Genomic DNA, 16,634 nt, shown 5'->3' with positions numbered 1-16,634 from the left:
TTTATTTTTTGTATCTGAATTACAGGTTTGAAATCTTTTATTTTTTTGGTTATGCTTCTGATTTCAGCGGTTAATATGGAAATTTAGGGAGGGGGTTTATTTTATTCTTACAAGTTTTGCAGAGGGTTGATTCTATTCTTACAAGTTTTGCAGATTTTAATATACCTACTTCATTAACATGTTTAACCTACAAGTTAGCAGGTACCTGCTGTAGCAGTTTTCAGTTATCTGTATGCCTTCAAAACTGCTCCTCCCAGCTTTTGCTAAGAATTAACACTCCCCCCCCCCCCCCACTGATTCTACTGGAACATCTAGATACACCCCTTTTGGTGTACAGCAAACGGTACCACCCAGCTCGCACAAGATTCACTGACATAGCTGTACTCAAAAGAAGAGAATGTCTTGTCAATCAGACCTAAAGAAATTGGTATAGGTTTTAAAACAGGATATGTAACAGTAGCATTTGTTACACCAACTGTCTACTTTGTTCCTTTACTGGTATTAACTGTTTTAATACAGACCTAGTGTTTTCAGTTCCACTGAGAATAGAATTGACTGCATTTACTAACCTAGGGTCCTTTTTGATCCAGGGGTGGCTCATGCTAGAAGACTGCAGCCCCCTCACCTGTAAAGAAATTGCGAGTCCCCCACTGTAGAAAATTAAAATAAAACATGTCCAAAAACTCCATGCATGCTTGCTTAGTTCCGGACTGCTGTTATAGTCCAGAACTCCATGCACGCATGCCTGCTTGGTTCCTAACCTCCAGACTGCTCTGGTAGGCAGTGCGGATAGAGAAGGAAGGGAACTCACCCTGCCAGCCCAGACGTCTGCGCAGTGATGGCCAGAAGAACACTGGACTGTATTGTCCGCAAGCCTTCTTGCAGGGAAAACCAGAACCTCTGCGCAGACTGCTACAGAGCACTTGGCTGCCATGGAGGATCAGGCTGCTATGGAGGACTTAATAGCTGCCATGGAGGACTGGATTTGTGTGTGTGGTGTCCCCCATTATTGGCTTTGTTGTCTCTTTGTGCCAAGGTTGAGAGCTATGGTGATAACTGAACTTGCTGAATGTTTGGGGGCTGTATTCTCCCATTATTGACTTCGTCCAGGTCTTTTTGTGCCAAGATGACTGCTATGGTGAGAACTGAATTCACTGAATGGTAGACATTTAAGTTTCAGTGTTCCTTTTTTCATTAAACAGATTTGGCATAGTGGTATGTTGCTCTGACTGTTTTGCACAGGGTCCTAGCTTCAATACTTGGCAGTGCCATGTATAGTGGTAACACAGCATTTTATTCTAACAACTTTCCAACATTATACAAGCAATGTTTAAAATGTGTCCCTATTTTTTTTGGTCTTGCCCCCCCTAAACTTTGGATTTTCCAGATTTCATGTGCTGCAAAGTTCAGAGATGCAGCTGAGTTTAGATTTTTACAACAAAAGTTTAGTGCTTCTTATGCAGTCTGCTTGCATTGTTAATAGCACAATAGGTAGTGTACTTGCTTTTGGTGCAGAAGGCATTGGGTTCTACTCCCACAGTAGGTAGATGCATTGCTGATACTGTACTGTATTGTAAAGGGGCTGGATGCTGCAGTCCTTTTTGGTGAAGATACCTAGTAACTATGAATCTGTTTGCCATCCATTCCCTATTGCAATATTACTAGCTTATCGTTTTTTAATGCAACTTGAGCAACTTATTCCTCAAGGGCAACTGGCACTTTATTTGTAGATGAAACTATGAAACAACCTCTTCATTAGTTACAGATTTCTTTAATGTGGAATTATTTAGATGACTTTACTTCAGGGATTGTGCATATTTACTGATACTGGTGGACTGTAGAAGTTTGAGAAGACTTATGATAGAAATGTTCTGAACTGGGCAGTTTTGCCATTATTGGTGCATGCATTTTTTCACCGTTTACTTCAAAAATGTTCAAAAATTTAAAACTCCCTCTAACAACTGTACTGTATTGTACAAGGAATATACTTTATCAGGAAGGTGTATCAAAGACCACGTGTGTTTTTTGTGTGCAAGGGGCCTATGATTTGAAAACGGCTCAAAGTTAATCTTTATTGGCCACTGGCAATGTATTTTCTTTGAATGTGGGTTTCAATCCTGTTCAATGAATGTGAGTTTCAAGGGCAGAAGTTTTAATGCCAAGTCTGTTTTCATTGAGAGATTGCATTGCTTTATTTAGCAGATGTCTTGGTGTTTGTGCTGTAAAATGCAAAATACAACTTTCAAATAAGTCCAAATCATCGTAGAACTAAAGCAGTATGCACATTAGTGTGTATGGTAAATGGGGTGAAATAGCCAAGTAATGGTTCACTGGAATGGCTGCAGGGGAGGCTCATGACTTTGTGAGAGGGAAAGGCAGCAAACTCTGACAGCCCTGGCTGAACTATACCTCTCAACTGTCCAGATTTTCACAATGAATAGATTTTTGCTTTTTTTTGTTCCTCATAATGTGTGGTTTTCTGGCAAATTAGGAGTCACTAATGACAGACTTCATTCAGAAAAATGCATGCTAAAGCAAGAACTGTTCTATCAATTGTCTCCAGTTTATACAACAATTTATAGTACTGTTTATATGTTCCCCCAGTGTTTTTGGCCTTGTCCTAACTGTTTTGAGAGGTACGTGCAAATTGCTTTATAGAATTAGGCATATCCAACCTCTCAAATGTCCCCAATGTTTGGCTCAAAATGTTGCTCTTCCCCTAATCCTGCTGCAAAATGGCAGTTTTGGACTAGGGGCTTATAACTAATAGAGTTGTGGATTACTTTTTCAAATCTCAAATTATTGTCCGCTGCTCAGGTTAGCAGTACTAAGTGTCCCTTTAACAGGTTCCCAGCTGTATTGTGTGGCTTATATTTTTGCATCACATTTTTGGTCCATTTTTCATAAAATTGTTTTGCAAATCATTAAAGACTGAAAGAAAATGAGACATTTGAGATTTAGATTTCGTACTTTTCAGAAAATTCATACTAATGCAAGTCCTACGTTTAGAAGAGCAATATTTAAAAATTGTCCTTATGTTTGGGCCTTTGTCCCACTTCTATGTATGGCTCTGTCCATATTTCTTGTTCTGAGGTTGAGAGGTATGACAAATGTGTCAGGGCCATCACAGACAGCCAGAGAATTTTCAAATTCAAATCTGGACACAAGGTGGCAATGCAATATACAAACATACGATGACATGTGCTGGAGCAAAATGTTTTTAGTTACTGAAATGGTGCATCAGGATAATAGGGGGGACCTTGGAAGAATAGGACAGAAGTTGGGGAACTTTACTGGCAGTTATTGCTCGAAGCCAACAGACTCCCAGGTCTTAATGAGCACATCTATTGCCCCCATTTTAAGGATGAGGGCAGCTAAGCTATAGGGTTTATTGTACAAACTTGATTGAAAGCATTTCTTCTATTTTGTTTACATTACAAGATTCTGCAAGTTATTTTTATGGGTAAGCACTAACATGTTCTATAATTTTTCTGTATGAACATTCTTTTTAATTGTTTAATACAAAGGAGCATTCATGGATATTTTAAATGCATTATTTTAAATGTGTATGAGTTTTATTTTTTGTTCATTTTATTTGCACATTATATTTATAAATTCATATGATTGTGCATAAGGGTTTTAAGTAGAAAGTTTTTATATATTTGTCATACACTATAACAGCATATCTTGAAGTTAGTGCACGTACTAACAAATGAGCACAGATGAGTTTATGCTAATTGTATTTTTATTAGAATAAAACCTAGCAATTGGTTAATTATTTAAATATGGGGAAGGGTTATAAATTGGCTACAGCTTGAAAATTTGATGCATCTGAAGTCCGGTGGATGAAACAGTGTAGTGTTATGTATGGAATAAACTGTCGTTTCCATTAATATGTTGGCTCGTTTATTGCACTTCATTGGTGCCTGTTTTTGCTTCAAAACTTGGTTTCCTGGGTTTTTCAGGCACTTTACCTCATTTTTCTGGCCTTAAACATTTCCAATTGTGACATACATGTTGCACCCCACTCCCTCATGTAGTGACTCTGTGTCAAGGCAAGGGGTAGTTATGCAGTGTAAATGCAGAGTATCCCACATCCAAGTTAGAAAAGTGCTACTTTTTTATTATGTCCTTTATTTTGCAGAATGTTCTGGTTTCAGATTTTTATACTGTTTTATGCTTATTACTCTGTGCCTGTTGAGTAGCAATGCTTTAAAGACCATCAGGTAAGCTTGTTTGGGATTGTAAGATGCAAGTAAGCTTTAATAAGCATACTGTTAAAGAATTGCCAACACTGAAAGCCTTTGTGTTGCCATGCAGAGAATACTTGCATAACTAGATAATGTAGAAGCCTTTGGTATTGAAATGCATATGGCAGTATTTGTAATAAGGACAAGATTACATTTATTTTAAGAAGCTCCTTACATTTGTTGGAGACTTGCAGTCATCTTTGCAGGCTTTGCCTGTAAACCAAACAGAATGCCAATCTCACGTGTGGTCCATTACCTGTACAGTAAACCTTTTAAGCAGTGTATCTTGAGCTTTCTTTTTTTCATTTTTTACTTTGATCAAGTTTTCCCCATGAAACAAGTAGTTGTCAGGCAGCAGGTCTTTTTTGGATAAACATTTTTACAAGTTTGGGGGGGGGAGAGTAAATTGCTACTTTCAGCATGTTACTTGGTACTTTAAAAAAGCTGAATATAAATTATAATTAGAACTGCAGTGCAAGGAGAAGTGGTTTGAGTTGACTGCTGCTTGTTTTTCTTGTACTTGATTTTGACTGGCATTCCAGTAACTTATTTGAAAATTATTTTTCATGCCTCAACCTTTTTGTTTCCATCTAGATATTAAGTAAGCTGTCATAAGCCAATGTGTTAATTTTTTTCTACTACACTTCCATTTTGTCTTGATTGGACTCATAATGACTGGCACCCAGGGCGGCATAAAGTTAGTTTTTGTGGTTTTGAGCATAGCTTCTCCCCTTTCTAGTTGGCTTGCACCCCTTCCCATTGACCCCACCCATTCACCTGTCTTCTGTAGCCCCCCCAATGATTTGAAGTCACCAGCTGCCACTGGTGGTAGCAAACTGATTAAAGATTTATTTTTCTTTAATTACCCTGCCATAGTCTGTACGGTGATTTGCAGCACTTGAGGGCTTTCCTGCCAGTCTAAGCAATTGGTTTATTTTGTACAGGACTTGCAAACCCAGCACAAAGGCAGCTGCAATAGCTGGCTTCCTCTGCAGGGGCTTTCTCTGTTTTGCCTACATGCCTGACGCACTTTTTTGTAGTTTTACCAATGCTGCCTTATCTATTGGCACATTTTCTGTGGGAGTGAAAATGGCCTTTTTGAGTTGCATTTGAAGCAACTTCCTGAAGCAGCTGGATCTGTCAAAATAAGGTTGTCATTTTAAAATTCCACCTTAAACCTTTTATGGATTTTTTTTTCTTGCAGTTAGAAAACATTTAGACATGGTATGCAAATCAGCATTAGCACCCCATGTTTTCCTTTTTTTCTTCTGCAGAGGCAATAGCCTCATGTAGTCATGTGAGCGCTTGTGATGAGCCACAGGAGTGTCCAAACACTAGTGCTCCTGTTGGAAAGGTTGAAGCTTGTTGAGAATGATGGGGATGGGAGGAAGAAGAAAGAGACCTTTTTAATTGCAAATGCCTGTTCTAAAGATAAGTGAACAGGAACCAAGTTGAGATGTAACAGTACCACGTTGACCTTGTATGCAAAAATGCAGAGGTCTGAAACAGCAGATTCAGTCTCTGCTTTTTTTTTCTCCAAACCTGCCGAAACAGGAGAAAGGGGTCCCTTTATACTGGTCTGTACTGCTTTCTTAACATTTACTTGTTGCAACATCTGTTTTTAAAGCATCCTGGAAGCCCCTTAATGCTGACTCTCTCCATTTTCAAGAATGTCTATATACCAAGAATAAAATACTGACATTTGTTACTAGATGCCTTTCAAGTTATGAATGTATTGCTATCGTAAGTTTAATTTAATGGAAATACTCCAGAACAATTTTTTCGTAAGCTAAAAAGTCATGCAAATCCTTACAACTTCCTTTATTTGAACTATGATGCATAAAATGCAGGTGTTCCCTTTTCAGGGATTCAATCTTGCTTTTATCTTCTCTTTTTATAAAAAAAAAAAAAAACTTACCTTACAGATCCTGGCAGTTTAGAGGAAAGAAATATATCCACACACCATTCAGAGAGGGAAGGGTAGTAGCAATTCTGTTATCCTGCAATGACTAAGGAAAGGTTTTGATCAGCCTTCTCACAGCACCCCCTTCCCTTCATTGCATAAAGATCTCAAAAGTTACAGCTCCAGCATTGCAATTGGGATTGTGTCCAGAACTGACCACTTTTTTGGACCCTCAGTCACACCTGGACTTGATTTAACAAACACTTGTGTTTCAACATGCTGTAGGGGCACTATTTCTCCATCCCACAACACAAGACATTAGTACATTAAAGCAGCAGAAAGCAAACTCATTCCTCTTAACTTTTTCCCCTGAGTGTACGCCCTCGACATAAGGTGCCTCCTTGTGTTAAATTTTTATATAGTTAAATACATAAACCATAACAATTTGTCCTTGGTTGCTGTGGGATCTGCCCACTATAACCTTGAGGGTACTGTCTGCTGGGAACTGCCCACTATTACTTTTTATATAAAACGAATAAGCAAATTTTCTGTCATCTTACAAGGCAGCAGATACCACATACCGAACAAGTAACGGTCATTCAACAATGGGAACCTTGTACTTTAAGCAAGACATGCATTCAACAAAATAGTACTTAAAGGTCAGTCATTGAACAAAACAGGACATATGATGTAAATTAACCACAAAAGTAAAAACACACCACAGAGGGATAAACATTCCTGCAATCCAAGTAATAAGTCAAATATAAAATCCAAAGCATTCACAGGAATGAAAACGGCCATCAAACTGATGCAAAGGTAATATCACCAGCTAAACAAGTCCACCAGATAGGCAAAAGTCCACAGATAATACCGACACCGTAAAAAAGTATAATAAAATTTATTGTACACAAGTAAGCGCTTTCACCCTAAGGCTTCATCAGACTAGGAGCATCACATTCTTTCAAGTTTTGTTATGCAAATGGTAGTTCCCAATATTAGAGGAGGGGACATAGATAATTATACCCAGGAATGTGAGCTGCGATGGGATTATCCGCTGTAGAGCAGATAAGTCCCCTGGGTTAAATGATAAAGTTAATTTGCAACCTATTCTACAGAAGAGAAGGATATTTCTACAGAAGAGAAGGATATTTAAACCTAAGTCATAGTAATCTTTCTATTTTTTCTTTATAGTTTTCTCAACAGGTTCATCAATTTTAAATACTTATTTTTAAGTGAACTGTCATTTTAGTGCGCTTTCAAAATTAAACATTTAGCTTTAAATGCTTAATAGATTTGAATGATGTGTATGATTGTTTGAACCTATGAAATAACCTTTTTGTTATTTAAAGCAATTATTTTACATGGTGTTTTATAGTCTGAAGCCTTTGGGTGAAAGCGCTTACTTTTGTGTACAATAAATTTTATTATACTTTTTTTTACAGTGTCCGTATTATCTGTGGACTTTTGCCTATCTGGTGGACTTTGTTTGCTGGTGATATTACCAGGACATATGATTTACTTAAAAGCAGTCAGCCATTGTACAAAGCAGTACACCGTATATACTTAAAAGCAGTCAGTCATTTAACACAATAAACACATTGCCACTATTACTTTGAATTGCATTTTTCTTTTAAAAAAAAAAAAAAATTTTCCAAAGCCATTTTACCATGTTTAACCTATGTTTGCACACCCTGAAAAAGTTTGTGTCCGAGCTCTGACCATTCTATACAAAAGTGTGGAATTCACAGAACATTCTATACTGGGCCCTTATAATTCATTCCACAGTGTTCTGCAGCAAGATGAATGTTCAGATTGCCAGCACGTCACCTATATGTTAAAGTGCAGTTTAAAATGCACAACATTAATTATCTAATTACCTTCAGCCTTGAGTCAATAACTTTAGGATGTGCAAAACATTTTCTTAAATCCACATAAGATGTGCAAAACATTTTCTTAAATCCACATAAGTCAGTGCTGGGATACTATCTACACAATTTTAAATCCATCTCGCCAAGCACTATCTATCCATAACATACATGCAGAATACTGACGTGGTTAAACAGGATTTCTACAGATTCTCCTGCTTCTCATTTAATGCTGCACATGAACAATCATGATTTTTAGTACCAATAATGTTTTAGAAAAGTTCAGGCCACCTGGCTTGTTTAGCAGTCTTGTTTCCTGACCTTGTACATTTTAGTATCGGTACATTCTAACTCCCCAGCATTCCTTGCAACTATCCATCCCAGCCTGGGAAGGTCAGAGCTTACATACAGTGTTCTTTCTTGCTTTCAGAAACCAGTCTATAACCTCTCAACTCCTTCAGCACTTTTTTTACATTTAGTCCTCTGTTAATACACTTGCAGCTTGATATTAGGCTTTTCCTGGTTAGGGGTCGCCACAGCGGAACTCCTGTCTGCTCATGATTGGCTGTGGATTTTACAGTGCCAAGTTGCCAGCCTGACACCCAACCTTCAACGAAGGCATGCCCATTCATGCTCTTACCTACCTGCATGTCTTCACTCGACTGTGGGGAGGACATGCAGACTACACAGAAGGCGCTCCAGCTGGGGATCGAACAGGAGAACCTCTTGCTGTGAGGTGACAACACTAACTGCTGCACCACCACAGCTAACTAATGCAGTTGTGAAACCACTCAGAACTACGATAAGTAATTGATTTGCATAACTATGCACCTTGTACTACATTTTTAACATTAACAAATATTAAATTCATCAAACATGTTTGTGGAGAAATTGTAAGTTTAATATGCATTTTGTGAATAATGATAGATTTCTCAGGGTTGTCACTTCCTCATTGAAGTACCCACAGTTCTTCAGATTTTTTTCTACTAAATCTGCAGGATTATGGTAAGTGGGGTGTGCATGTCCTCCCCTCCCCCCATTAGTGATGGAAACTTATTTATTTTTTTTTTTTTTACAGGTTCCATTAGTGGGTGGGTCTCAAGGTAACCATGATGGGGTCCTGGATAAAACATCTTTGTAGAGCACTTCCAGTTAAATCTGATTTGGCTGGGTACAGTTACATCAGAAAAGGTACAGCTGTTTAGGGGCACAGGGTATTGATGCAACCTATTCAAATGAGAATGGATACTTCTTATTGGGACTTTACTTTCAGGAATGCCACTGTTCAGGTGGTATTGCAGTGGTTGTAAAGTTTAACTCTTCAGATTGGCAAGGTGGAGGATATAGAAGGGCTTGCTCTTGGTATATCCATTAGAGTAGAGCTGGGATTGCTGTGTTTTTTCCAAATGTTTCTCCAATACCAGACCCAAGAACTATGGTAGATTCACAGCTGATGGGGGGGGGGGGGGTACAAAGCAACCAAAAGATTTTAAGATGTGAAAGAGGTAGATGGGAATGTAAATGTAAAAGAGGTAGATGGGAATGTAAATGTTCTTTTAACAGACTCCAACTCACTTATGCCTTCCTTCTATCTATACTAGGAAAGAATAGACCCAGTTATGGCTCCACCAGCTGTCCAGGCTAGGACACGCAGTGAAGACTAGCTGCCTTGATCCATTTCTTAGACTTTTATTCTTTGGTAGCTTAATCTGCCCTGGATTTCTCCATGAACTTTAGTATCCTTGAATAAACAAGCATCTGTGAAAAGGTAAAATGATGTGGAGATGATCATAACCTGTGGAGTGGTGCTGAAACAAAGTGCTTTATATTTGATTGGGTGTAGCTTGCCATCTGCTCCTTTAAGGCAAAGGATTGATTTTTACGTAATCAAACATGGAGATTTGCCTTAATGTGAAGGCCCACCTGTCTATAGCTATGTCAGACATCCTTGTAAGGTTTAAGGAGGTGCTGCTTAAAAGGTCTTCCCAGTCTAGAGGAGCATTTACTTAAGGATTTGCAGTCCTTTTTTGGAAATTATTTGAGGTAAATGACTTTCCCAGCCTGGTTTGCCACCAATATAGGGATACAGTAATGGATTGATGTTTTGACAGAGAAATGACCTTACTAGAAGTAAGGTGCCTTCACCTGTAGGACTAGCTATTCTAACAGTTTTGTGGGAAGAACTTTTCTGCAAGCTGGTATTGGATCTGTTTTTGCATGGTTGGAACCATAATTAATGGCTCTAAACTGCATTAGAATGCAGAATTAAGTTTGCAAGGTATTTTAAGGAGCTTAAGGTATATTGGTGTTAGCTGTAGCTATGCAAACAGAACTCTCATTGTGTAATTTGGCATGTAATCTTGGAGCGGTTTGAAAATTATGAAGGTGCTGCATGCTGTGCTTGCTGCTGTAGCCAGTCATCTTAAGATACAGTCTTGTTAGCGGTTTACTGTTATCAGTCTGGTTCTAAGTCTTGCAAGTTGCACTGAGGAGAAAATGTACTTTGCAGCATGCTACATTATAGCGCAGTTATAACTTGCACACACTACTGTAGTTTTATATACCAGTATAGATAGGTTCTGAGGTAAATGGAAAGTATATTCCTACAAATACCTCTAACACGGTTTAGTTCTTGTATACTGTTTTAGTCATGCACTTTAGATCCTGTTTCTTCAAGGAACTTTTGTGGGAAAGCACATAATGTCTGTTCCTGTTCTGTGAACTTGTAAAACTTCTGCTGATGTGAGAGTGTATGCAAAATGCAATATTTGCCTTTCAGAATGTGCTGATTCTATAAAAAAGCCATGTCATCTGTCAACTTTAATGCACATGTTCTTTATTAGCAGTATGTGCTCTCTTACAAGCAGTATCAATCTGTCAAACTTCCTTCCTGATTAAAGTTTTTTGTTCACTTATTTTAGCCAGAGGTATGTCATGTAGCATGGGTGCCAATTTTACATTGCAAATTTTTTTCGGCACATTTACAGCAGAATCTATTTTAATCCTTATTTACTATTCCACACTAACACTGTTTTACAAGCAAGTATGTAGTTTTAAGGATATACATCTGGTATGGCAGGACCTAAAGCCCACTTTCCTATTTTCCTAAAATAGGAATGGCAGGAAAACCCTCTGGACAACTATCCTTTAGACCAACAGTTAAACACTGCCACCTACAGAACTGTTAATACTATAGCCATATCTGCAGTTTCTACTATGGCAATATTGCTTGCCACCAGTATGCTGGGTAATGTAGTCTTTGCTCATGGGTATATCTCAGCCCTTCAGAACTTTAACAAGGGTATACAGAATTTGTACTGTGCCTGTGACTCCATACTATTTTTTGCACACTACTGCAGAAGGTATGTAGACTTAGTCTAGTCAGAGGAAAGACTTTCTGCCAGATGAATGGTACGTTTAGCTTGGACACCACTAGGGATGTCCTATAGCTCCCTCATTGGGGGTGGTGGCATTCTGTAGCTTTGTAACGATGGATTTTCAAAAGTCAAATAACAAATGGGTTTTTCAGCTGGTAGGTCTGATGCTGAATGTTCACACTTTCAGTTCAGCCTTGACTGTAGGCATCATTAAGGATGGTACTGCAAAACTCTATCCCTTCATCCCCTGTACTGAGGTAGCATGCTCAAATATGGTATGGTAAGCTTGAGCCATCATAGAACCAGTACCATGTGCAAAGATTACATTTAACTTGGGACAGGACTTGGGCACTGTCAAGGCAAAATTCATGTTGACATCAGCATTAAACTTGTACTAAGCTGTATGCCTTTATACCGAAGGTGTAGCTGGAAATGCAGGAATGATGAAATGGAAGGTCACAACTATTGACCTATAATAGGGAGGACAGACTTTCATAAATGAAGTAGGAAATTCATGCAATGCTGTTAAGGGGGAATAAGGTCAAGGGTCCAGCTTGATGCCAGATATGAAAAGTCTGAATGCAAGGCCTACTACCTTAATGAATGGCAGACTCTTCTACCATAAGTACCTTTCTGTTTTTCTTTGGTCTGTAGTTCTGTGACCATAACCTGACTAGGAAGTGCAAGGCTGCTGGTGGCAAAATATTTTTGGCTTTTGCATTCGTACGTCCTGTGCTGCAGCTAGAAATCCTGGACATGCTGTTTCTTTGATCACTGGTATTTCCTTCATCAAATTTATGTGCTAGCAAATGGCCCTTTCAGCCATTTTTCAGACTTTGTAAGCTCTGAAGAAAGGCAGAGGCAAGCACAGCTTTCTCACTTGTTTGGATTTGTGACCAACTCATCTGCTTGAGCTACCACGTAGAGTTCTGATCACCTGCAGGAAATAGTTTGAAGCCAAGGGAAGGCATACAAACACCAGGAAAAGGTTGCTTTCTCAAGAGGGCCAAACAGGTAAATGGAATGCTGGCTTTTAGCTTGCCAATGTTTGCAAAGTTGTAGACATTGTAAGAAATTTCAGTAATTCTGTAAATAGCCTACAGATGGCAAATGTATGATGGAACAAATTGTGACAAGCTGCCTCTAGGCGGTCTGCTAAAGTTATTGAGCCAGGCAAAGGGGATTTGAAATCTACAGTCAAATGCAAAGAAAAATGAGGCCTCAATACATTACACCAGGATAAATTACTTGCACTGAAATGAGCTCAACCAAGGCAGGAGGATGAAAATACTAGCTGAGCTCAAACAGCAACCAAAAGCCTATGACTAAAGGCCAGAGGCAGTGAGGAAGCAGAGGCTTGTGTAAATTAACAAGGCCATGTAATGAGATGGGCAGTGAAGATGGCAGCAATTGGAATGCATGGTCTGAAATTACTGGAAGTTCAATCTGCAAAGAAACCAGTGGCATAGCTTGGTGCTTCCTCCTGCAGTATAACCTGCTTCAGATCCTCCTGCAGTATAACCTGCTTCAGAATGTTTGCCTTCTGCACATGACAGCCTCTAAGCAAAGTTTGATAATTTGTACTAAGGGGTCATATGAGGTGAGGATATAAAATCTGAGCTGGTGCACCAGCAATGGTGGGTCTAATGAATTCTGGTTGTCAAGACATTGACCAAAATGTTTCACACTTCACAATGTTGCAGCAATGCCAAACTAGTAAATCCAATGGGAACTGAGGTGGCATCTTTAACATGTGTCTGAACTCAAGTTGGGATAAATCATGGTTAGGCTGGAAGCTAATTTTGGCTTTGACGAGCCAAGGATCAGGTCTGTTGGGGTCAGTTGTACCAATTGGGAAGTACCAGAATGCTGCAAGTTTCTTAATATTTGAGGTCACTTGTCACAGTGCCATTTGGTCTAAAGGGAAGTAAACTTAGACTTGCATGTTGTCTCTCCTGTATTCAGTCTGACTGCTGCAACAGATTGAAAAACTGGGAATGTACTGGCAGGGTAATTCTGCCATTGGACATGGGAGGCATTGGCCAGTTAATTTCCAAACTGGAAATGTCCAGAGCATAGTGGATGGTCCCCAATGACTGCTCCAGATGGAAAAAGGCTGAATACCAGATGTTTTGTAGGCTCCCTTATCCCATGTCCAACTCTGGCATGAAGTGCTTGGAGCCATCATTCCCCATTACCTGTATAAAACATGTTGCTTGGAGGCTTTTCATGCTTCATAGATTTTGAAAGGGTGGTTAATTTACTTTAATTCTGAAATGCAGCTTTGACCCTGTCCAGTGGTTGACTTCCTGGTAAACCCAGAAATCAAAATATATTCCAATGATTCTGCTTTAAGCAGATTCGGGAGTGCTAGTGCTTGTATTGGCAATTTCTACAGAGCTGATTTTATTTTATTTTTTTTCTGTTAGCTGTAGGACTAGGCTGGCCAACACTCCTGGCTCTAAACCTGGAAAGATAAAACTGAGGCAAAATTATTTCTTTTACTCTAATGCATCTTAGTGTCAAACTATACTGGCTTAATCTCCAACCAAGTGATGCTGCATGCATTTTTGATTTCAGGATGTAACTGAAGGCATTGCTGGTATTGTAGGAGTGTTGGAAGAAGAGTGCTGTTAATATACCTTTTGCATGTATCTGGATATGTTGCATGAACAGGTGATTATGTAAAAGACCCTTTAAGGCTTAAAGAAGCTGCACTCTGCAATATGACAAACTTATTTAGAATGATTCAAACATACCTTTAAATCCATTCAGGAGTGATTATTTGAATCAAAGTAGCAGCAGCTAGGGGATAACTTGCCCTAGGATTAACCATTACAACCTGTAATGTAAATTCCAAGTAGCTAGTTCATTTTGTTCTTCCAAAACATTGAAGGTAATGTGCTTGCTGAATATCACAACTGTACTTGGATGAGTGGACATGGCAGGTAAGCCATTTAAGTTCTGTGACTTCTGAAGAGTGTTAAAATAGGATAAATGTGTGGAAAAGTACTTATCACAGCAGTACGATAAATATTTTTAAACCTAGCCTGCAACCATCCATAGCCTGCAACCATCCAGCCCCAAAATGTGAACACTAAAGTGAGCTTTCATTATGAACTTGTAATTTTTTGAATAGTCTCCTTTCAAATATCCCTGGCAAATGACTCTGTTGCCAATTAATTATGAAATGCCACAGAATTATTCCATGAATAGGAGCAGCCCATCTGCCCTATAGATTCAAAGGGCCACAGCATTGGGAGGACCAGGCTTTGGATGGTTTGAGACCCTGTGCTGTCTTGGTGCAATTGTAGGATCTCCCCTCTGGGGCAATGCACAATTTTAATATTTGTGAACCCCCTCTAAAACTACTACAGATGGCTTTCTGTAGCTAGAGGTAATTTTCCCCAGGTCTGACTTCATGTGAAACTGATTTGGAAAGCCACTATCCAGCAACACATTTTTAAATGTAGATTCATTAAAGGACAGCTTGCTATATTCTTCTAACCTCAGAATAATTTGGGTGGAGAGTGGTCTGCCTAATGAGCTATGAATACTAAATGCTTTCTGTTGGAAAGAAACCAAGGAAACAAAGTAGGTCTTGAGATTTGACTGCTGCAAAAATTCTTCTGATCTGTCCCACCATTAATGAGCCATTTCTGATTCTGATGAATCATATTTGCAAGTCTGGGCTGAATGCCATCTAAGTCTCTCCAATTGCACAAGAACTGTAGACAAAAGCAGGCAATGATAAGGTTTAATTGTGCAGGTCTTGGATTCAATCAAGTATGAAATTTGGAGTAATTCTGAACTGAGCACAGAGGGACTGCACAAGATAAGTTGAGGACTGACATCTAGCTCTTCTAAGCTGATCTACATCAAACATTTCCTTGCATTTCTGAGCTAGTAACTTGTGGAGAATGCATTAGCTTGTCAAGTGATCAAACAAGTGCATTCTAGTAGTAGTCATGTGGAAATGTGGAATTTTAGTCAGGTTTTATCAAGCTCTTGGGTGAAGTTCTCTTAACTTGTATCTTCTAAACTTGGACTTCACTTTTATTAGGCTATTAAAAATTGAAATTAACCAAGATGGATTAATGTTTTTGTTGCCTAGTGAGATCTGGTCCAGTGATGAGTGGTGCAAGTGGTTCTACAGGTCCGGCGATGACTGAAAACACATCTACAAGCATGCCAGGTAATGAGTTTAACAAGCATGCAATAGTTGAAATGTCTAACAAACCAAATCATAAATTGGAAGGGGAAGAAACTGAAGCTAATTTTAATGCTACTCCAATTTGGTTCACATGGTCTCTGACAAAGTCTGCTATATTGGGCTAATTTGGACTGCAGATTGTAGGATTTCCATCCTCAGCAAATGGCTGTTCTAACTAGACACTACTTTCTAGTGCATCCCTTCATGGATGTACCTCAAATTGAGTGTTGCTATACATTGGCATGCATTCACGCTGCAGGTAGTAAGACAATTGGGTACCGTATGATAAACATGCTTTTTCTCTTACTCTTGGCAGTTAACTTAATATGCAACATAAAAGTAAATTTACCATCTAACTGTTAGGAGCTCTGTCCTGTATAGGCACAATGCAGTAGTCTTGAGCATAACTTGGCACTAGCAAAAGAGGGTTGACAGATGTATCCTGGACAAGCAGAGTAATGTTTACTATTTTTCCTTTCAGTTCGACTTGTGAATGGATCAACAAACTGCACAGGCCGTGTGGAGATCTTTTACAACTTTCAGTGGGGCACTGTGTGTGATGACTTCTGGGATATAAATGATGCCCATGTGGTTTGCAGAGAAGTTGGCTGTGGCACTGCATTATTAGCAGTGGTGGATGCTTACTTTGGTCAAGGTACAGATGACATTCATCTGTTTGGGGTCCAGTGTGTAGGGACTGAGAAGAACCTGTGTGACTGTCCTGCTTCACTGCATATTAATACCTGCTTTCATTCTGAAGATGCTGGTGTGATATGCCAAGATGTTTGAACTAAGGAATAAAACTATTTCACTCACGGGTTTACTTGTGATTTGCCTTTTTTTTTGTGTGTTTGAGTGAAGGACAAACACTTAGTGGTCTGGAATTTGGTAAGAACAATGGCCTTGGACTGGACGTTTCATACCTGGATTCATGAAAGACTCCTATGTACCATTTAGGAAGCTGTTCTGCATACCAGAAATGGTCACTTATATCAAGTGACGAGTATACGATCAACTGCAGGTACT

General features: G+C 39.0%; 1 protein-coding gene across 1 annotated transcript in view; it reads left to right on the top strand.

The window, feature by feature from the left end:
• Nucleotides 1-16,426, top strand: part of LOC122801374 (uncharacterized protein PB18E9.04c-like) — a 58,577-nt gene extending 42,151 nt beyond the window's left edge. The window contains exons 6-7 of the mRNA XM_044070904.1: nt 15,510-15,590; nt 16,090-16,426. Of these exons, the coding sequence (XP_043926839.1) occupies nt 15,510-15,590; nt 16,090-16,397 (389 nt within the window). The 3' untranslated portion in view covers nt 16,398-16,426. The remainder of the gene's footprint in view (nt 1-15,509; nt 15,591-16,089) is intronic.
• The last annotated feature ends 208 nt before the right edge of the window (nt 16,427-16,634 follow it).

The sequence above is a fragment of the Protopterus annectens genome, chromosome 4.part1, assembly GCF_019279795.1.
Source record: "Protopterus annectens isolate FY-2018-M chromosome 4.part1, PAN1.0, whole genome shotgun sequence".
NCBI lineage: Eukaryota > Metazoa > Chordata > Ceratodontiformes > Protopteridae > Protopterus > Protopterus annectens.
This window is presented reverse-complemented; position numbering and strand designations above follow the sequence as displayed.